This window comes from Clinocottus analis, unplaced genomic scaffold (genome assembly GCF_023055335.1).
Source record: "Clinocottus analis isolate CAN_PGR_092001 unplaced genomic scaffold, fCliAna1.0.p SCAF_19, whole genome shotgun sequence".
In the NCBI taxonomy this organism is placed as follows: domain Eukaryota; kingdom Metazoa; phylum Chordata; class Actinopteri; order Perciformes; family Cottidae; genus Clinocottus; species Clinocottus analis.
Genome location: NW_027175920.1, coordinates 8629617 through 8653570, shown reverse-complemented (window position 1 = coordinate 8653570; position 23954 = coordinate 8629617). Strand labels below are relative to the sequence as shown.

At 42.5% G+C, this 23954-nt stretch overlaps 1 protein-coding gene across 6 annotated transcripts in view; it reads right to left on the bottom strand.

Annotated features, from left to right (window-relative positions):
• ankfn1b (ankyrin repeat and fibronectin type III domain containing 1b) overlaps positions 1-23954 on the bottom strand; it is a 117785-nt gene that overhangs the window by 80752 nt on the left and 13079 nt on the right. For 2 of the 6 annotated variants that reach the window (XM_068583147.1, XM_068583148.1), the window contains exons 1-3: positions 19981-20464; positions 13437-13618; positions 9303-9541 (exon numbers count right to left, since the gene is read on the bottom strand). In XM_068583147.1, coding sequence (XP_068439248.1) covers positions 9303-9541; positions 13437-13618; positions 19981-20099 — 540 coding nt within the window. In that variant the 5' untranslated portion in view covers positions 20100-20464. Of the gene's footprint in view, positions 1-9302; positions 9542-13436; positions 13619-19980; positions 20465-23954 lie in introns of those variants that run through there. The other 4 variants (XM_068583146.1, XM_068583145.1, XM_068583143.1 and 1 more) reach the window with 3 other exon arrangements.

Below are 23954 nucleotides of genomic sequence, written 5' to 3'. Positions count from 1 at the left end.
GAGGGGAGGGATGGAGGGAGGTGGAGATTGAGGAAAGGAGGCCCGGGGAAAGGGAGAAGAGGAGACAGGAGATGTGGTGCTCTCAAAGAAATGCTTTTGGCCCTCCTTTTGTGCCCGAGGCCCTAGACCCTGAGAACCACTCAAAACCGGGACTCTGGCCCTGAATCAGGCCCACTTAAGGTTAACCTCAACAGGCAGGGATGTGTTTGACAGCTGGTTGGATCCTGTAGGTGCAACTGCAGCAGACCAATTAAGGGCAGGTCAACGGAGGGGATGAAGGAGAGAAAAAAGGGGGCCCACGGAGATAGAGGTGGGAGATGGGAGAGTGGGAGGGGGAGCGGAGGATGTAAGGGCAGATGGCAAAAGAAGGGCTGGAGTAGAGAGGTGAAGGAGTGTGGCAGGAGTGATGTGCCGAGGATTGACAGAGGTGAGAATAAAGATGAAAAAGAGACAGGCAAGGAGTTTGCAGAAGAGAAACGGGAGGTTAGCGTTGAACCGGTAAGAGAGATTGACAGTGGTGTTCTCAAGCAAATATATATTACGGGTATAATATTGATTCGCAAAAATGTACAGAAAAATAGGCTGTCTTTAGATAATGACCAAGCAAGAAAGAAAAACAATAAAGGGGACAGAGACAATATGATGATACCAAGAACATCAGACAGTGAGAGTCATATAACAGGGCAGGAGTATTCGAGTATGAACATTACACGTTACAGTGTACAACCCTGTTTTTGTGCAGACAGACAAAGCTCCCTCTTAAGCCATTTAGGCTTGACCATTCTTTATTCTCTGTGACTATTCAGTGGGCTACAGAGCATCATGGATATATATACTGGGGCTGAGAGTACACTTCATACGTAACTTCTCTGTAGTGGGATGTTAGAGGAACACAGCTACACGGCTTATATAGTATGGACATAAGGTGGCCTCAATGAGTAGCCCAGCAAAATATATCCTGAGCACTGATCTCTGAATGATCCAGAAATATCAGCAGCGTCGCAACAGATCAAAGGCCCAGACAACTTCAAACAGGTATCATGTACTGATGCTTTGCTGAATAGAACCTCTAGAGATGGGTCGAGTGTGCTCAAATGGCTCAGGGGGTCGAGCTCATAGGCAAATGCCTTCACATAGCCGGCGTGTGATCGTCTGTTTGGAGAACGGCCTGCCAAGGGCCCCATAACAGACAAACAGCAGCTGAGCGGCTGCGTGCTCCATGTAGTCTACTGGAGTGACACAAAAGTCACCAACAGTGCAACTCCTCTGTTCGCTCCGGGTGGAAGAGTCTTTCAAAGCAGCACTTTAAAAAAGAATGATTGCAATTTCAAGTTGAATTTTTTAAAAATACATGTTCATGTGACATGGCAGTGACACACATGTGGTGTTTTGGGTTTTGATAATTCCCGCAGTGTAAGCATTAGAACATGGTGATCTCATGAAGTGTGGAAAACCTTAAGAGATACATTTCTCTGCCACAGTTTACAACAGTCTCAGGAAGCTCCCATTGCTCAGCCAGCCTCTGCCACCTCACGCACTGCTGAAGCATTTAAGGAATGAACCATCATCCACTCAGAGCCGCACTCCCTCCATCCGGGTCATCACCACCTGACGACAACTGGAGAGTCAGCTGGGGTGGCGCAGCGTTGAGGGCGAAGCCGGAGGCTCGTAGTTGTGCATCATCCAGTTTGTCACCTGATGTCTAGGTCCCACTGCGCCAAGTAGTCACAGAGGTGATGCTGTATGACGAAGGCAGGAAAATCGGAGCGCTATTGGAGGATCACGGAAAGACGAGGCACATCCTGGATGTGTTCATGCGAGGAGGAGAACGGTCAAGCCTGTGCCGAAGCTAGGGTGAATACAACAGGACTCATAGCTAGTAAGTACAGCGTGTAATGCTGTTGCAACTGTCGACGTGGAGAGGAGAGTATTATACATCATCATTAGTGTACGTCTGACTTCACATTCATCCTCTGCAAGAGCTCCCGTGTCAGGAAAAACTGCAAACCCCAGCCTCGACTGCACGGTGAAGAGACGCACAAAGTGGTGAAAGAAAGGGAGTGAGAGTGTGTGATTCAGAGCAAGAAAGAAGGACAGATCAGGAGAGGAGAGGAGCAATTCTGAATCTACACAGTTAATGAACACCATTTCACTGGTTACCGTCGGCAACCAAAGTGGCTGCCGAAAACATTCCCATGCCATTCTGCCAGTCTGTTTTGGGTGAGCGCGTGTGCGTGCACGTGTGTCAAAGAGAGGTCTAACTGGACCAGTACATTCAAATAAGTGGTGTTTTTTCTCCGTTTTCACGTACAACAACCAGAATGTGGTACTTCTCTCTGGCCCAAACTCACGTCCATAAAAGCTGCAGCTATTAGAGCTCCAGCCTTTTTAGAAACACAGGGAGAAATAACAGGAAGAGATGGAAAATAGTACACTGCACAGAGAGGGGGACGACAGCTGAAAATGGTGATGAATTATGTGTGATGATGTGAGGTTGTGTGTATGGGTACTCCAGTAAGTGCGTATGAGTGTGTACCAAAAAAGGCAACCGAAAACCATCGTAACCATAAATGTGCCTTTCCAAGCCAGACCATAGTTTTGATTCTGAACTTACTTTCACCACTGCCGTTAGTGTCCCAAAAGAACTTTAGCCACTGATAAAGTGAATGAAAAACGATGTGTTGAGAGACGTTTACATCAAAATCCTATATTTTAGTGTCATCTTCTTTATTTGGTTACTCACAATGATCATATGTACAGCATTATTCTTCCTTCTGTATTAGAGAGGAGAGAAGACAGAAGAGATGCAACCAGACTAAAAGCTGTGACTTTGTGACTTCATATGTCAAACCAGCGGGTTGATTGTCACACAGCACGGGAGTGCTGAGCAAACAAAAACACCACTGTTTTATTTTCACAAAGTTGCCAAGGGTCTAGCTTCTCTCACTCTCTCATGTTTTTCATCCACTGCTGTGCATTCCAATAAAAGTCTCCATAGATAATGAATGTTAGTAGGCCGTCCGCAGCCAAACCTTGGCTCCGATGACGGCTATGACTGTCCACTGTGGTGTCTGTGTGTTAGTCATCTCAGGATGAATGAGTCACTGGAGAGAAACCTCAAGCACCACCCAGGTAACAGTTCAGCCACACACAAAAACACACAGCCCCTGAGATGAGCAAGGTAGCGGGACTGTGAGGCTGGACTTCTGTTACGTGGCGTTATGCTGCCACCATGTGGCTGCTTTAAGAATGAACAGAGGTGGCGGAAGCTTGCAGCTGCAAAGCATGCAGCACAGTGAAGGAATATCCTCCTGGCGTTTGGAGTTAAATGCCAAAAAAAACAACAAGTGACAGACCTGGAAGCGCAACATGTAATCAAGATCCAGGTGAGCAATTGTAAGGTGCACTAGTACTACTAATACTACTGCTACTACTGTGAATGTGTACTATTGTGTGTATCAGCATCACCTCTACAGGTGTTCTCAATTATCTCTGATTAGTTCTTCCAGGGAATGTGTGGGCGTGTCCATCTCCTGATTATCATGTCTTACACCTGTTGGAGCAGGACAACTTCTACCTTCATTATTTTAACGAGTACATGCATTTTATTCAACCTCAGCAGAGGAATAATCAGAAAAGGTCTGGATTTTGACAAGTTTTAAGTTTGTTGTTGAGGACACAACATCTCTTATCTTAATGACCAGACCTTGTACCCTAATACATGCATTACAGCTAGATGATGTGTAAACTAATTTGGAGCAGAGCAGGCACACCACATTGTAAGTGAAACACAAAAACAAAGCCCCTGCAATGCGGAGACAAACGGCAGACAAAGAGCGCCCAAAGGTAGAATTCAAAAGGCAGGTGTTCAGTCAGAAAAGAAGCGAATGTGGCGTGATACGAGGAGCAGATGTGATGGAAAGAAAATAACTGTTTTTTCACCTGGCACTTAATCAGTACTGACAGAGCACATTGTTTTAAAATCCTCCTCGCAATCCTTACAGATGCTTGATTATTTTTCCTAGCAATTTGGGATTTTAGTTAAGCTCATTTGTGTGTTGCATAAATAAGAATGAGCTACATGTAAATGAGAAAATCCACAGAAAAGCAGAGCTCGTCTGCTGATCTTGGCCAGCTGAGTCTAGATTTATGAACTAGAGCCTGTCTGACGAGGAAAATGGTAAGCTAATTTGGTTGTATATATATCACATAGGTTTAATCAATGATGGTTATATGGTAGCTTTAGCATACCTATCACAAAGTAACTATTTTCAAAGCGGGACTATTCATAGTGTAGTTGCTATTGGTGAATGAAATGATCAATGTGGGAAGTCAGCAGACATGCATAGTTAGTCTAGCACCTTGGCTAACGTACTGTGAGTCTTTCAAGCTCATACGGAGCGTGACCACAGGACTATTCAATGCCAAAACAAGTGTTGTTCTTCTTCTCATTAGCTTTACAGAGAGTGAGACTGAATGGAGGCAGACACAAGGCATGGGAATGAAAATATGGGAAAGGCACATTTAAAGACAGTAAGGACAATTCCACTGGAAGGAAAACAACTTGGAAGAGTTCCCATCACTATGCCCTCCCCTGATTCCACATGGGCCACATAATCAGGCTAATTACCCCAGTAATTACTGTACTAATGCCGAGAAGGCCTTGAGGCATCCTGTTTTGATTGAGGCCACTGGAAGTTGGGCAGCTCGGGGAATAGTGAAGCTCTCCAACTGCTGCCAGTGCGCCATTCAACATCTGTCATCGCTGGCCTTTCAGTGGATGTGTATAAGTGTGTGCTTGTCGGTGTCACACAGTGTACAGTGTACAAAAACAATGACATTTTCATAATGCTTAATAGCACTCCCCCCCCACACTCTGGACTCTAAGCTGGCATCATACTGGTGTGTTGCTACCAACAACCACTTCATCTTTTAATGACTGTAATCAGAGAATTAAGTGGCTGTGCACCCTGAGGCCCTCCACTGCACCTCCCTATGTTATCAGACAGCACGACAGCAGCAACGCGTAAACTCACTAGGAATATCCATCGGAATTGATCTATGGGCTTTTTATGGGCAATTTCTGGTAATTTAATTTACACTATCATCCTATCCTAACTCAGAAAAGGCTCTTTATCTTTTGTTCAAGCACCATCGTGTTGTTCCTGAATCAATACTGACTCAAATAACTTCCTATAGTCTGAAGGGTTGCTGATATAGCCGATGAAGCGGAGAATAAACACCCAGTTCTGCAGGATTGTCTCCTTTCAGCTCCCTGCGTTGGTCAGTATACTCCCTGACGGAACATTGCTTTATGAAACTCTGCACATCCTCTCCCCTCTGACAAGCTCACTGATGCTGACTGAACGCTATCCGCCCAGCATCCTAACAGAGGAAAGCCAATATATTGTAAAAGTTGGCAGCAGTTGACATAGAACCAACTTTTTAGCAGGCTGGTTTCGGACCAAAGCTGATCTATCTACCAATATATATATTTCACTCAGCTACCAATAAGCTAATCTTAGTACTGTAACAGACAATAATGACTCAATGCTGAGTCTTTTGAGGTATTTCATGATCATCACATTTGATCAGATGGCACGCATGTGTCAGATGGTGACTGAGCCAATAACAACAAATGCTTGTTGTCATCAAAAGCTTTGCAAAAACAACACATTACGTCCAAAAAGAGGTTTAGTCTGTATCACACAACAGATTGAAACAGATGGGAGGTAAATGATTCAACAGCTGCCGGGCATGCAGTCACATTTTAAACAGTAAAAAATGCTTTTCTTTTGCTGTCTAAGTCCAAACTAAGGAAGGTGTTCACAGGGACAAAAGGTTCTGTATTATTGGATTTCACCATTAATGAAGCTACTTTGCAAGCAGTTTGTGAGGCTGGGTGGAAAGCAAACGCTTTTCAGACGCATTACTGCTGCTCATGGAAATCTCTGAATAGCTCCCTACAGTCTCTACCTCAGGTGAATGCTTTGGGTGAGAGAGGCAAATCTGCGGGTTTACATACAAATCCAGTGCTCAGAACTGACAGATCTGTATCACTTCCAATTCTTCAATTAAAACCTTACCAATGTCATTGAAGTATATGATATCTATATAAGATGTTCTCTGGCTATCTTTCATGTGTGTGATGTGGATGCTTGAAGGATTGTGTATGAGCACACTCTGTGCAGATTCCAAACAGAGACCACTAGGAAGAGTGACATACCTCTTAAACCAATCAAGATGACCCACAGCCCTTTTGTCCAAAGCAACATGCAGAATATCAATCGCCTTATTGGAATTTTCTGGGAACCACTGAGTATCCTGCCAGTATTATTAATATTATTATTATTAGGAGGCCTGCATGTGTGCAAGGACGTATTCATGAACATGATCTGTTTAAAATCCGACTTGTTTGTTTCCTGTGGGTTTCCAGTAAATCAGGAACGAGTGACAAACAACTACTTGAATTCAAAAAATAAAAACGAAGGAACATTGACTCCCCTTGTTTCATTTGAAAGAGAAACTTTGTGAGTCATCGCACAAACAGAGAGTGTCAGACTGAAGCGCTGCAAATCAGCAGGAACAAAGCATGATGTAGTTACAGCCATTCAATCAACAAGAATGATACGGCCCTCACTTTGATTATGTTACTCGGCCCCCAGCTGCATTTACACATTCATACATAAATCACGCACACAAACATATTTCTAGAGGTGAAACAGACGTCCACTTAGTTATTGACGCTTGGAAACGTAAGTATTGTGATCTTACATATCAGACACGTCACCTCAGAAACAGCTCCCTGAGGCTTGTGACTACGCAATTTGTCTTTTGTCCAATGTTAAAATGTGTCATCATCTCAAGATGCTTCCAGTAGCATGAAGGTGACTGCAGATCGGTGCCCAGTGGTCAAGCCAATACCGGCCGAGCAGTGAGAGGAATGATGTGTGACGTTATCGGGCGATAAACTCCGTCTGGTATGCCACCTGAATTTTAATAAAATGTCTAAACAGGAGACAGCTCTGGCTAGACATAGAGTCACACGCAGCCATACACACACTGTAGCCTACACACGGACACACACAAACAGCCGCTATCCAATCCTGCAGAGATATATGTATTTGTAGGAGGAGCTGTAAGAACGTGGAGTATCATTTATTTTTGTCTGCTAGATAAAACAGTTTCATATCCTCAACGCTTCATAGCGAGAGAGGAGGTGACCTCGCTGGAGGCGAGATGATGCAGTTACGGTAGATCATCAACTTACACCACGATGGCAGACTTACAAACAAAGGGTTACATTCTTTTTCTGTGCATTTAACTTAAACATTCTTCAGTGTAACCCAGTATGTGTTGCTGAATCATTGTTCTGATATCGAGGCATTGTTGTTCTGCTGTCTGCTGTAAACAGCCAAGTTCAAACAATGACACCTGTCTCTGAGAGCTGCATGGATGAAAACAAGCTGCTGTTCAGGGGAATGAAACCAAAACCATGCTTCCTTTGATAATCTTTCTCATGACCTGTAAATATGTTTTTATTTTTGTCTATTTTTCATTCGTACTGGCAACATTACAGTCCCTGTGGAGCTGCACAAAAAGGGACGTTGAACTAAAGCATCCATCCAAATCATCATAGTCTGTGAACCGCTGAATGTGAATGTGTTCTCCTAAATGCCCTCTAATGCTGCGCGCTACTATGAGACAAGACTGCGTGTCATCTCACCCCAAAACACACGCGGCAGGTCATCAGATCCAGCGCCGTCCCCATTGCGCCAACATGTGTGAGATACAAGTTTGTATAATGTGCTTCTTTCCTTTCTTTTCAGTTCTGTGATGGATTCTCCTGCAAAGAAAGTGCTCCAACTCGGCCCACAAGATGTGTCAAAGACAACTTGACTAAAAAAAAAAAAAGAGTCCTTTTGAGTTCTGACAATTGAATTCCAATTGAAATCCAGACGCTTTTTTCAAATTGTGTCTTAAGAGTATATACGACAAATTAATCCCTCATCAGTGCAATATCACCTTTTCAGACACATTTTAAACAGCATGCGTCCACATCTAGCTCTATACTTGAGAAAATAAACCTGTCCCACCAGATTATCCCCTCCCTATGCTGGTGTCCTCTTACACCTGAGACACTGGAGAATCAATTACAAAGTCCAGGGTGGTAATGAGGTCTACAGTTACCTGATCCAGTGACCAAGGGACAATATAGAGGTCTTCAATCATTAATGCAGATTCACCTGCTAGCATCTGGCATCACTACCCTCAAAAGAGCCAAAGGGACAAACACTGAGGAGCCTAGTCACAAAAGGACTGTGCGGCTTTTGCATCAGCTGAAACTGTGCACATGAGACAAAAAGAAACCGTGAGATTCTCAAAGCACCCCCATAGAGTGAAATACACCCCTTATGTCTCGTTGCTCCAGTGCTAATTGTACGTATTTTAATAAGGTTATAGGGATATATTTTAATCTGGCCCTTTCTATGCAAATGGACCTCAAACTAATGCATAAAGATCGCTAATTGCCACACTATGAGCCTCAAGCAGTTAAAGTTAAGTTAAGTGAAATTATCAGCGTCTTCAGAGAGTTGGTGCTAACGGTCCGTTAAAAATTCAGTTTTAATATCTTCTGCAGCAGATAAAAAGATCATGGACCTATCAGCGGCCGCAAACCATTTTTTGTGAATTTGCTCTCAACTGTATTGAAAATATAACAAATTATACAAAAATAAAATATCAGATGAAATATAAAAGTACAGTCATAATTAGATAAAATATGGAGTACTTGGCCAGGGCGCAACACTTTTAGAAGATGGTATCTAACAAGCAGCTTTGGGTTGAGAGCTTGAGTGATTGAAACTTCATAATTGGAGTAAAAAAAGTAACGTGTCATGGATTGATGTGTTAAAACATCTTTAAGAAAAGGGGCTTGAAAGAAAAAGAGACAGACAATAGGTAAAGTACATGTCTTCATGTGAGAGCTGCTGTGAATGTCTGCATGATGACACATCCTCGCAGTGAGAGAAAGAACTTAAGCCATGTTCTACTAAATGACCATATGTATTGTAGCAATCTCTACATCACCTTCAATCCACACAACACTTGTGCCATCGTGTGGTATTGTGTAGTTTGTGTAGTTGCGCCAGCGTGGGTGTATGTGTGAACATGTGTCTGTAAGAATTCACTCCTTCGGCTATGCGATGTGTGAAAGCCAAGATTAGTTTTTTGAGCCAAACTCCCACATAGTTTTATAAAAAAAAAATTTTTTAAAAAAGGAAACAAGGGATCAAACTTACAAACTTCCTCTTCAGCTTCCCCTTGTTGCTACGGGTTGGCTTGGTCTCCACGACGGCCGCAGAGCCGTAGTCCGAGCCCATGTCCAGGTTGTCATCTGCTGAGACGCTCTTGCGGAGGTAGGCGGCTCGCGCCCGGAAGTGGGAAAAGGGAGACTGAGAGCGAGGCCGGGCCACGGAGCAGCCGCCGTGCTCAGGCTCATCTCCGCCCTCCATGTCATCCTCCAAACGCCACAGCTCACCTGCAGGAGAGGAGATGGAAGAAAAGGACAAATGATGGGATTAGGGAACAGTCAGAAAGGAAACAAAGGAAGAAGAAAGACTGGATGGATAACACATTGTTGATTATTATCGATGATTATTGCAAACTTACTCCACAAATTGTGGAATGTCAACCACTGATTGCTTTTATAACATATTTCCTGAATGGCATTATTCTCAGCCTGCCTCCTTAACAACTTGATTATGATTCCATACGCTCGAGAGAAATGATGGCTCATGTATAATGAAGAGGAAGGAACACATTTGCAGTGACGTTGGCATTTTTCTGGAGGAATGACTGATGCGTGCTGTCAGAACCCACTAATCACAGTTGAGTAAAACCCATACTGCTCTTTCAGTTGCTTATCTGATGCATGCTGGGTAAGCTACAGAAACTCTGTCAATCAAGGAGCGGGACATTGCTGAGTTAAAAACAGTAAAGTAACAGTAAAATATTGAAGCATGCTCACGTTTAATTCTATTTGAAATGTTTGTGTGTGTATATATATATATATATATATATATATATATATATATATATATATATAAATATATATATATATATATATATATATATATATATATATATATATATATATATATATATCATTTAATTTAATATTGCTAACACTATAACCTTAACCGCTGTCTATCTTTAAGACAGTTAACATCTGGTAAACACTGGTTTCATAAATTAAACATTCAGTCTGTTGCTGACATGATTACAATGGGTGTGTAGTATTCTCAAGTACTTAATTTTATTATTAGGAGATAGCTAGCATTAAATATCTGTAAACAACTTTACAGTCAGTGGACACATCAGCTGTAGTAAAGTAACAAGAACGGAAATCAGTTATTTTATCAGCTTTGATTACAAGCTTCTTTTCTTGCTTTAAAGTTTGGAATTTCAAAGATATTTTTTCCTTTTTACATGGCTAGATGTCATTATGTCATTTACATGCCACTGATCTGAATGTAACAGCATGCCTTTTATTCATTCTTGAAGTAAACAAAAAATAATGATCATAAAAACATACATTTGTCAGACTTGCGTCAGACAAATGTATTTTAATCCGTAGTATTGCATTGTAACGACATCTTTATTAAAAGATTTCAACAGCAGGTCTTTTGGTAGTGACTGTCTTTGTGGGTGCTTTGAATGATCTGCAAAGTGAAATATTACGCAATCAGTTCCACTGTCTGAGCAGCAGCCAAAACGCATCTGGCTTCCAAAGCTGAGACAAATACCACTGCAACAAAATGACGAGGGAGCAACTCCCCATGCAAGCTCCTCGGCATGCTTGTCACTTATATGGGATGTTGCCTAAATCCGTGAATGAAGTGCAGCTGGGATATTAAACAACTTGAAACATTTTTTAATTTTTTTAAAGTTTTGTCAGCCTCGTTGGAGAGATTAAGAGAGAGAGAAAGAGATAGAGAAAAAGAGGGGGGAAAGAGGAAGAGAGAGAGCGCTAGACAGAGAGAGGCCGCATCATGGTCGATGACAGTGGTTGCTAGGCAACAAGGGGCCATGTGAGACTCTCTCTCTCTATTTGAGCAGCAGTTGGGCAAAGGGGGAAACAGACACAGAGACAGACAAAGAAAGGTAAAGTAAGGACACAAAATGGAAGCACTTGGGCTAAATAAACCAATCACAGGGGATGTCATTAAGTCCAGGAATTAGACGTAGTAATAGTAAAGATTTAGGAGCCGTGAGGGCTGGGGTCGGCTCATTGCTCCTCTAAGTGGTGTTATTGAGAACACAACATCCTCATATTTTACACAAGAGAGAGGTTGGGACTGTGGGAGGTAAAGAGAGTTGGCAGGAGTCGGAGAGAGAAAAGAAAAGTGCTTATTCATGTTTCCTTCTTTAAACTTGTACCAATGCACACAAAAGAAACTGCCTGATATCAATGGTACTAAATGTGTGTGTTGCAGTCTGAGCTTCTCTGTGCTTTGTTTGCGTAGCCGGGCCGGCCGTGCATATATTCTTGTGTATGTGAGTCTCTCTTGTGCCCCACAAGCTGGCTAATAGCCACCGCCGCTTTGCACTGCGATGTTGCAGAAGCATAGCATCAACCCTCCGGTGCCCCCTCAGGTAAACGCCGTTAGCTCTGTCAGCACTGTTGCCGTTGTTGGCGCTGTTCGCTGCGAGCCGCCAGCTCTGTCGTCACTATGTCAAGAGTCATGTGGTGGCAGAAGATACATTTGCCCTCGGAGTTTTTGGCACTCATGGAAACACACCCCAACACTTGGGATACGGCAATAGAATAACGTCACTTGCTATCACGTTGAGGCTGCTTCATCTGATAATTTACTTCTGGTCAAAATTATTTTCAGGGAAGTATGGTGTCTCTGGGGTTAGCACAAAACTAAAGTTCTGAGAGACTATGGTGTTTTATTACACTGTGAAAACTTTGTGCTTGTCTGAGTTGGTAGCGTCTGCGTTGCTGCCTGTCTCTCCGTGAATCCAGTGGGACTTTGGTTGACTTGAAGTCGAAGACTTCGCCTTATTTTAATAAGTTCCTTTTCTCGAATCGTTGCCGTTTCTTTTCTGTCTTTGTGAAGTTAAACATGTCTTTTCTCTCAAAAGCTACACAGAGAAAAAAAACACATTCTGCTTCAGGAATTGGAGGGCTAAGGGTGTGTGTGCCTCATGTGCAAGCTTCTCTAATACATCACAAATAAGGACTAAAATAACGCAGCCTTTTTCCCCTGACACTTGAAACGTGACAATTCTTATCCATCTGGTGGTGGTGGACTGCTTTGATCAAGTTGAGTTGTGCAACGTCAATCAATGGTCGACGGGCTGTTGTCAAACGTGTGTGTGCGTGTATTTGTGTGTGTGTGTGTGTGTGTGTCTGGGTGGATGTAAATGAGGAGGAAGTGTGAATGGACGTGATGGCTCGCTGACAGCAGTGGAGTCTGTCCATGTCTCGGATGGTGTTAATAGGTCGGAGAGAAGATTATTTTACAAATGACCCACTTTGGAAAAGTGTGAGAGCGGCTCGAAGCAGAATCCGCTGATGTTTAACTATCCACTGAGAAATTATGAATGCATTAAAAAGGGCCGTATGTAGGTCACTTTTTACAGTTTGCAAGCAAGCTCAAGCATAGATTACATATCCTTAAGAAATCTTAAATTCTTTGTGTTATTACAAGTAAGTTGTCCTTGGGTGGAATAAAAAAGCTCCCCACCTATATGTGTTTTCATCCTTGACCGTCATCTATCCATAAAATGACAGCTATCCTGGTCAGCAGGTGACAAGATTCTCCGTCACACTTGGGGAAGGGATTGTGTTTGATTTATAAGCAAGGGAGAGAGAGAGACTATATCTTGTTTGCACACACTTCTTTCGAGACACTTTGTGCTTTCCTTCAGGTTAGTTAAATATTAAAGAAGCAAAGCTTTGGTGGAAGTTTGAAAGTAAATGGATCGGGATATGTTTGACGTATTCAAGACTTTAGTTTGAATTAAGAGGTCAGAGAAACAGTCTCCTCTGAAACTAAGGGCTTCAAACAGTGCTGATGTGAGCAAGACATTTATCTTTTCTGACCATTTACAGGACTGTTGCTCTGAAGACATAAAGTGGTTTTCAATAAATCAATATGAATCTGCTGTGAAAGCCGAATGCCCCCATTTCCTACATCACAAGTCAGGCTGACTAGGAATGTTTTGATTTCCAATACCATAATTGTGCTAAGTGCATTTGGGGGACATTTACCAGAGATTTGTCAGAGACACAATGTAAACAAAGGGGAAAAAACAAACAAACAAAGGACATTAAAAGAATCACACGAATGTCGTCAATTCTACGCAAACCCCCAGAGCAATGAAACAAAAAGGGTCGTTTAGTTGCTCCATGGTATTGTTACCTGCAGGTGGCAGAGTGCAGGCCTTTGGGTGGCTGGCGGCAGCGGGCGGGTTCTTCCTACGAGGAGGACTCCCACCAATGAGATGAGAGTGATGGACCCTGGAGACTGTGGGAGACTGGGGGATGCTGGGGAGAGTACGTGACTTTGCCAGGATGGGTCTCTGCAGCTTCCTTTCCAGCGACCTGGTTGGTGAGCACAAATAGTCAATCAGACGGAGCGTGTTGTTTCCAATGATTATCACAATAACAGCTTATGACTCTGAAAGCACCCCCCCCCCCCCCCACACACACACACACACACCCCATCACTGGAAGCAGACATTTTAATGGCTAGTCTTAACAGAACGAACGATTACAGCAAGATTTAGGAAGACAAACCTGTTTCAATCTTCATACAGCGTCTGTTTGAAGACAGATTGTTAATCTGTCCTGTAAACTATAACTGTGTAATACAATACCAGCACACACACACACACACACACACACACACACACACACACACACACACACACACACACACACACACAGCTTAATGAGCACCAAGAGAGCAGCTACACTGATCAATAGTGAAATTGCTTCCACCTCAGCATAATCAAGGTGGAAGCCATTTGGAAAACACAACAAATAGAAATTGCTTTCTTTCATAGCGGTTGATACCGTGCGATGTCCCGCGGGACTCCAGTCAATAGCCACAATCACAAGACCGGCTTAATTGCAAATTGTGCACAATTTGCAAGCCATATATTAATGATGAGACGTGAGGCGGTTTTGTATGTCAATGCATTGTAGAAGGAGACACATGGGTGTTGTTGCACGTGTATACCTTGTTGTTTCTCTTTTATCGGAGGAAAATACATTCTTCGAACCTTTTTCGCAACTGACTCCTTCGTTCCCTAGATTGTGAGTATTACATTCCACTACAACAGATGTGATTAATATTACATCAAATCCTCCCTAAAATCTTTGTGAACCATTTATAATAGAACAGAGACGAGACCTGAAAAAACAATACCGTGTCACTCACTGCAGCGCCAGCTGGGATCACTCAGATGTGATCAAATTCAATGATATGTGGCCAACATTTCAGATATCAGTCTGGCAGAAGTGGCTGAAAGAAGACATGAATCCAGGTTGTGAGTTCCCCCCGGCATTTTATATATGAACAGACAGAGCTGATATTCAGATATGAAATGTATTTGTCTCGTCATTGTTTTTGATAAAAGCATCAGTGGCCGAGTAGGACACTGTATACAAATGTCATTCAAACTAATATACTGACAGAACTGTGTGTGTAATTATAGCAGTACTTGTATGAGGATGCATGTGTGTCTGTACGATGTGTGAACTTCCCAATCTCTCTCTGTCTTCTTCATGTCTTTGTTGCAAAAAGTGTGAGACGAGAACATTGATATCTCTCTCGTATCTGTCCATTAATTACAAAGCTAGAGCTAGGAGACGATTAGTTTAGCTTAGCAGAAAGAGTGGAACCATTCCTTTTAAAGATATGACATAAAATCTAACACAAACTGTGCTTGCGTTGCATGTAAATGTGTGACCATGTCGAGTTTGGTAACTGTGGCAATACAAATTCCTGTATCATCACCCAATGAGCATAATCAAATATCATCAGCATGAGCTGATGTGAGAGACAATTAAATTAGCGTTTGATTTATGCATGGGATCACATCTAATCCATTAAATGCTCGACTTCACAATGGCAGATTATAGATCATTATTAATTAATTAATGAGAGAATCAAATGATGCAGCCTCATTCAGTTGCTTATGCATTATTCCAAACGCCTTCCTAGTGCCAGCGTGTTTTACAAGCTACATTTTAACATCATGTTACAGACAAGGGCTCTTCAGTAAAACTCTAAATGTGCCTATATTCATGTAAAGTACTTCAGTTCTCTTTTAACTCTTTTAGATGTCTGGCTCAGGATGTATTTTCAGGCTTGGGGCTGTTTATCACTTGGGAGCGATCAGGTAAACCGACAGGCAGCTCTAAGTCAGCACATCCGGAGGCGAGAGGAGTAAAGTACTGACATCTGCCCGCTGTAAGCTAGTAAACTACTCCCCTGATAGAGAAGGTGGGTGTAGCAGTTGTGAATATTTGACCTGGGATCAGAGAATCCCTGGATGAGATTCAAAGCAAAGACATGAATGGTCTGATGATGAATAATGCTTTCATATTGCTGAATATCAGAGGAAGAGCCCATAGTGACTGTATACATGCAGGAATGTCACACACACACACACACACACACACACACACACACACAAACACACACACACACACACACACACACACAAACTCACCCACACTTGGATGGTAATAGAAACAGGCAGGTCTCTCACTCCTCAGAAATCCATACTGACTTGCAAGCATTTGCCTGAAGCACACACACACACACACACACACACACACACACACACAGACAGACACACAGACAAACGCACACACACACGTACACAGACGCATGCGTACTCAAACTCCTCACGTTTGGCATGAGATGAAATAACTCAAGGTGTAAACACATGCACACACGTGCAACCGCACACACACACACAAACACGGATGTTGGCTCCCTGCAGCGCATCATGATGAGAAGACACCGGGCTGAACAGCTGGCCCAGGCCAATCGGACAATTTGGGCCTACAAACCTGTTGCTAAGCGACTCTGTCCACAAAAAAAGGGGGAAACGAGTGGAGAGGATTTTTTTTTCCCTTCCGAGCAGCCATCTGCATTTTTGTACACGACAATGTCTTGCCCCGAGTTGTAAGCATCAAGCGTACCACATGTTTTCTGTTGCCAAATGTATTATCTCTGGTGCTGCAGTCAAGGGATAAAACTCACTTTCTTTGTGAGATTCTGTGTGCATCCGCTTCGGAATATAATAAAGAAATAAGAATTACACAATGAGGTACTTATGAGAGGAAGAGAAAGCAAAGGAAGCATAGGATGACTGAGTGAATGTGACGTGTGTGAATACGCTTGCCCACACTCTACAAATGCTCCTCATCTGGCTGTTTGGATTTTTTTCCTCCATCTCTTTCTGGACTTGATGAACAATGAAGATGTTTCTTGCTGCAGGGCCAAAATACTGCAACAGATGTACTCCAATTTGTATTAGTGACCTATTTCCATGCTAAAAGTAGCACATGCAACGCCTTGACTCTTCTCAGCTCGGTGATGTAAAAACTAAAATAGTATTTTCTGTAGCACTTCATCATAACTACTGACTATTTAGCATTAGTAAAGTATGAGTAAAAACTTCATTCATCATTTATAAAGCAGTGTTCCAACATGAACACTCATTAGTAACGCATTAGTATGCAATCCATAAACACTGTGATAAATGTTTTATTCTTGATTAATAAACTTGACTGTTATGCCTTTCATGATTGGGTTCATACTATATGAATGATGGTTTCCCCATTTGTCTCATGAAATGCAATATAGGCAAGCGTATTAATCAAGAATAAAACATGTATAACTGTGTTTATACATTGCATACTAATGAGTTACTATTGAGTGTTTATGTTGGAATGCTTTATTAATTTTGAATTACATGTTTACTCATGCTTTACTAATGCTAAATAGCTATTGCTAAACGGTTGAGCAGAATATCGGTGAGTTTATACTCCCCACCTTGACCCCCAGGCTGCTGTCTTATTGACTGAATGTGTCTCCTGATGACTGTAGCTGCTGTAGTGAGAACTATCCATGGTGCTGAATCAACTTGTGACACAAACACATACTCACATACCCAAAATGTGTGTTCCCAACCCAAGGAGGTTTCATGAAACAATCTCCAGTACGAGAGGCAGAAGATTTCAGTTCTATGATTAACCCATTAGAAGGTTTAACGCAGTGAGGGATATTGATATTAATGTAATGCAAGGTCCTTCTGATGCCAGTTAAACATCACATAGTTATTCATTTATAAGAAAAGCTTACCTATTTAGTCATGAGCCATTCATTAAAAGTCTTATTCAGTATTAATGTGTTCCCACTGTGTTTAAATGGGGGTGGAGGGGGGGGGGGGGGGGTTGAGGATGAGATTGAGATTTTTTTTAATTTTCTCCTTATTTTCCTTTTGACTCTACTTTTTCCAACACTTGACCCTTTTTGAGACGTTACCTTCTTCACAAAAGAGATTCACAGACGTTGTACTCTCCGGATAAAGCCGACCCGTGATAGCATCATTTATAAATCTCAGTGCTGAGTAGGGCAGACGTTGATAACTCTCAGGAGCATTGGAGAAACAGCACAGACCCCATGAGGCAAAAGGGTATGAACGGATCAATCTCTGTCTTTATTGTTCAGTGGTCCAGTCGACATCGGTTAAGGAGTCACTTGACTGAAGAGATTGAATGAAGCAGCGTTAAGCAGCTTGAGTGACAGGCCGGAGCAAAGACCAGGCATTGTGGACTTGCCGACTTAACCCTCTACATTATAGAGTGAAGGACAATAACTTTTTCACTATACTACATCACAGCCTAAATCATCCTCATTGCTCATCATTCATCATGGCTGTATCCCAGAGAGGACAGAGTTAGAGCCTTCTGCAAAACACAGTGCTGACACTACAGTATTTTTTTTGGAGGTATATTTGCATGTAATCTATCAAATGTAGGGGGCTGGATAAATGGAGAAAACACAGCAAAACTGACAAACCTAAAAGGATGTGAGAATGTGAGCACATATGAGGTGTTGACAGCAAAGCATGCCACTAGAATAGAAATAATGTAAATGTCAAGTTTACGTACCCTCTCACATTTTGATGGCATCAGCAAGGTGAAATTGTGTGGTTGTCAAACGTGAAGATTAATATGGGCCAAAGTTCTAATTAAAAAGTTACAAAATATGTCAACGAGATCTGGCGTGAGTGGAAATGTGACGGCGTTAAGGCCAATGGGGGCAGACGTTCGGAACAGTGTGAGCTCTTGGCTAAATTTAGATGCAAGACCATTAATTAGTCTCAGTAGAAGGGTGGCAGGTGACATGGATACTTGCTTGACAATACTGAAGCGTTGGAATTTATAACGTTGTGCAATTCTTCCTCCTTCTATTTAGTCCAAAAACAGACACTGCGCTGTCCTGGTCCAACATCTACAAACAGACTTGTCTTAACTTTCATACCAACAAACCCCTTCTCGAGACAAAGAGGGGATAGAGAGAAAGAGACTGATAAAATAAAAAGAGACTGAAGACAGAGCAAAAAGATGGGATGAGATGGACGGGCGTAGGCAGGGGGTGGCTTGTGAGACAGAGAGTGGGAGAGACAGAGACAAAGAGACTGTGGGGATGAGAGAGATGCTGGGTTTGTGATGGCTGGGAATCTGAGAGCTTTTTTTGTATCACACGTCCACCCACGCTAACACTTGTGCTGTGAGTGAATGATATGAGATTTGAGGGGCATTATTTCAAGGCGAGAGTAGTGGCAGTTTTTTCACATTAGCATTTTGATTTGCACTTTCATCCTGGTTATGTAATTTGATGTCAGCTCAGAAGCAATGTAACAGGATTGTTGTTTCAGCTTAACCAGGACACTGCAAAAAAAAGAAAAAAGAGAAACACGGGACTCTTCCTAACAGCTTTCCAAAATTTAGAATGCTGATTCTGTGAACGCTGTGATTCGAAGCAAAAACTTCCCGAATTCAACAAAGCCCTACAGACACTCGCCTCAAAAGTACTTTCAGATGTGATTCTAAATGTAACATTGCAGCTTCAAACCCCCCCCAGATTGTCTTGGATGAAAACACATTCCCCCCCTCTTCAACACCTGCTGTCATTGTACTGAAACCCTTGTGTTCTACGCTGGAAGCTCTCAGCGTGGAACAGCATGGTTTAAGTCTCTCCTCGCCATGGACCATATCGACTTTATCCTGTTTCTATCTATAGAGAAGCCTCAGTATTTAATGGTGCGTCAGTGGGAAGAATCCATAGTATCCTGCCGCACCATGCCTGACAGCACACATCCCCTGCACCTCCACACTTATGTAACCAAATGGTGGCTCACACATGCATACACTCAAGCTTACATGCACGCACACACACACACACACACACACACACACACACACACACACACACACACACACACACACACACACACACACACACTTGTAGACAAACACCTGTATGCGTGCAGTCCCACATGAATGCACAGAAACATTGACTTAATATATAGATATATTGATTTAAAAACCTCCTTAACTTCCTCTCATATTGGAATATCCATGTATATTATATTCACATTAAATATATATATATTGTAATTAAATCGTTCGATTGTATGGCATGCACAATGGAGAATGACTCCTCTCAAGACACGGCATGTAAACAAGCACATTTTGCTGCACAAAGAGCAAAACATAGGGGCGTGACCATGTGTGTTTACAGTCACAGAAATATGCCCCTGTGTGGCCTGACATACCTGCACAAAGACATAGACGCGCACACATACACACGCACACACACACACACACACACACACACACACACTCTCACACACACACACATACACACAGGTTACCTGGCCTCTGCCACAGTGCAGCAGTAGCTGCCACTGCGCTGCGAGCTCCTGCCGACCCGCAGCTCCTCTTGAGACTTGCGGCGATTAAAGTAGTCTGTGAGTTTCCCAAAACTCGCCATCTTTCCTCTACCTGCTCACCTCTACCTCCCTCTCTCCTTTTGTTTTCTTTCCTTTTGATCCGAGAAAAAAGAAGACAAAAAAAGAAAAAAGGGGGGTCTTGTTCTGTTCTGCAAAGCTCCTCGCCTGACTCGTCTGCTTTCTTCTGCTTCTACCTGGATTCTCCGTCAGCCGCAGGTCCGAGTCTCCTTGCGCTCTATCATCCTCTCGTGCACGGCACTTAATGTGCAGAAGAACGAGTCAAAACCCTACTCTGCCTCTCTCTGCCTCTCTCTCTTTCTGCCTCTCTCCTCTTTTGATCGTTCGCTACGGTGCGCAGAGCGCATGCATTGACTCTCTCTCGAAATAGTAACGTTTGTAACTGCCTACCAATCGACACGGCAGGAGCCGTGCCCCCTTACTGGAGAGCAAACAAGGAGGAGGAGAGAGACAGAGACAGGGAGAGAGAGAGAGAGAGAGAGAGAGAGAGAGAGAGAGAGAGAGAGAGAGAGAGAAGGGGGGGTGGCTCGGCGTCTGTGGTCTTCTTGTGTGCTGGAGAAAGCAGAGCTTGTTGGAGAATATGAGCTGCTATGATGCCTATATCAAAGCCCACCCCCTTCTTTCCCTCTGTATCTATCCTGTTTTTTAGAGTATGCATTGTCTATGTCCCCCTCTCTCTCTTTCTCTCTCTCTCTCTCTCTCTCTCTCTCTCTCTCTCTCTCTCTCTCTCTCTCTCTCTCTCTCTCTCTCTCTCTCCATCCCTCCGTCTCCCATGCATGAATTCTTTCACTCCACCATTTGATTCTTGGTGAGCACACACACAGATCTTTGATCAAAGCTGGAGAGCAGGTGGTGGTGGTTGAGCTTTGTGTTTGTGTCACACTGTCTCGCCCTCACACTCAACCTCAAGTGCATCTTCTCTGTGGTCCTAACTTCCTCTGCTGGTGTATGTGTTTACTTGTGTCTACGTGGAGATCTCTTGAACTCTATTTCATCAATAATGAAAAACAAGCAGAGAGCCTTTTGTAGGAATGAGCGGCCGGCGGCCTTGTGCATTTATCTGCTGTTCACTCAGAATATAAAAAAAAGATGATGGCAGGCAGCAAGAGAACGAGAGAAGGTCAGAAGGGAAATATAGGAGGAAAAGGATATTAAGAAGAGGGGGGAGGACTCTTTGTGAAGAGCTCGTTAGTGAGAGAGAGAGAGAGAGAGAGAGAGAGAGAGAGAGAGTGTGTGTGTGTGTGTGTGTGTGTGTGTGTGTGTGTCTCCCACACATCCAGACATTGTACATAAAGGCATTCCTCTGTCTATTCGCTACCTCTTTTTCTTTTCTTTTTCTTTTTTTAAAGGTGTCTTCTTCTTCCTTCTCTTTCTGCTTTCACTGACCAAATCTCTCATTGGCATCCTCCATTTACCTCTCCATCGCCCCTAGCTGTCTGCTCCTCCTTCCTTTCATCCGTCTCCCGCCGCATGCCTCCTTTTTTCTAAACCTCTCATCCTCCCTCTCTCCCCTGCACTCACTCTCCTTCCCCTTTTTCCCCTATTCAAACAGCCAGAGGGTATAGCTTCTTAAATGATCTGACGTGATCATGCTGACTCACATAAAAGCACAAAGTATACTATGTGTGTGTGTGTGTGTGTATATATATATATATATATATATATATATATATATATATATATATATATATATATATATATATATATATATATACATATATATATATATATATATATACATACAGTGAATGCGCTTACACCTGCAACAGGCTCTCTGAAGCGGACAGGACCCACACAGAAACAACATAACCTCCGACTGCAGTTCATACTTTGGTTTACCATGTTCATATTCACTGATAATAAAATACAGCTCTGATGAGAATATCCAGGTTCAGCTGCACCATGCAGGATATTCATTTGAGAACTAATTTGCTGGAATGATCATGTACAATTACTGGTCAGCTCATATCCACTTTATCAACCTCACAAGGAATAGCCCAGTTTACTCGGATCATCAACTCACACAGAATATATGCATCGCATTATTAGTATGAGTGGGGTGGAAGCTATAATAAAATGTTTTCCCCATTCGAATGACGCATTTGTGGCACATTTGTGAGCATCGCCACTAGGGCTACAACTGACTGACTGTAACAATATTTTCATTAGCAGATAACGTTCAGAAATAAGTAAAAAAAACGGTTAAAAAAAACAATAAGAAAAAAAACATTAAGATGACTGATGTGTGTTTTATGGGCATCTGTGTGTGTTTGCTGTGATTCTAGGTTAGTTTATGTTCTGTGAAAAGTGTGGGCTCAGCTTATCGATACCGATCGCCTCCCCTGTCTCCATCCCTCTCGATCTATGAATGTTGAATAGATATATGAATATTATTGAGAAAAGCTTTTAAACTGCTAACCTTGTGTAAAAAGTAGTTCACACCTTTTTTTGAGGAAGAATAAAACAGAAAAGAGGAAGAGCTGGGAGACAGAAAGGGCTGGAGTTCAGAGGACTGAGGGAGACACAGTAAAAACGTATGCGGCAGCAAAGCCTCTGAGAGAAATGTACACCACAGCGAGAAAGAGCTGAGCTCACGATTGACAGCTCAGGCTTCTTTTTGGGCTCTAGACCACACTTAGGTCTAAAATGGTTTTGACGGATGAATAAATCATGTACTGCTATTTTTTAAGGGCTATTTTCATTCAAACATAAAAATAATAAAAAATAAAACACTTTGGCAACATCCACTTGGGAACCTAATACTTGAGGGGCTTGAGAAAGCCGTCTCCACTGAGCCGAAAACGGATAGTCTTCTGTGGACAGTCATCGTTGTTCCTTAATGCTGAATAATTCAATGAGATTTTACATATTAATACATAATTGTCCATGACATATTTAATGTATCAGCAGTTGAAACACAGTGTGAGGTTAATTAAGTCATTGACAAACGGTGAACACATGAAGTTACTGTTTAACTGTTTTCTCCTCATGTGTGCAACAGTCTGTGTCTTTTCTGACCCCTGTGCTGCCTCCTTCTTTACATATGCCGCTAGCAGTTTGTTTTCTCCCCGACAGAGTTTCACAGAGCTGGAGCAGCTGGTGCAGCCCCCAGAACGTGAGGCCTCAACAGCAGTCAACTCGCCCCGCTGTCTGGAGCTGAGCTGTGTCCTTCCGGTGGTGGCAGAGTGTTCAGCGCTCGCACAACACCGGACATTATCTGAATATATATATATATAGACCTTTTTCCACAGAAGACATTTTGACATTTCCTCATAGTAGCTCACTGGAATATTTAATCAGGAGATGGAGATATCGTTAATGTTACCGGTTTCACCCGTGCCTTTCCCGTGTGTCAAAATATCTGCAGCGAAAAAGGTCAGAGAAGCCCGAGAAACAGTGTCGCCATTAAAGCACGAGTTTATTCATACATTTTAAAATGTTCAGTACATTTGAAATAATCACATCTATGAGATCTTAATCACAAGTGTCTGTTTGTGTTATAAAACAATATCAATTCATATGCATTCTTGTTAACCATTAAATATCTATACCGGTGTTATCTTAAAAAGCCCTGTGCCTGTCGGAGGACTGGGAGATATGCATTCTTCAAAATAATATTCCTTTACAATATTGATCAGACTTTCTAAAAAATGTAGTCATTAAGTTAGCATGTGCTCGTTAACATCAATTTTGACGACGTAATTGTTCATTACAATATCTCAATGTATGATTTCCTTGCGATACGATTCCACTGAGAGATTGAATTATCAAATTGACCCCATCGCCCGGCCTAAATCTGAGCATGCGCGTAATCACAAAGATGAAATCTATTTGGACTTGTGACACCCTGAAGGGTGACGATATATAATTCACTGCAG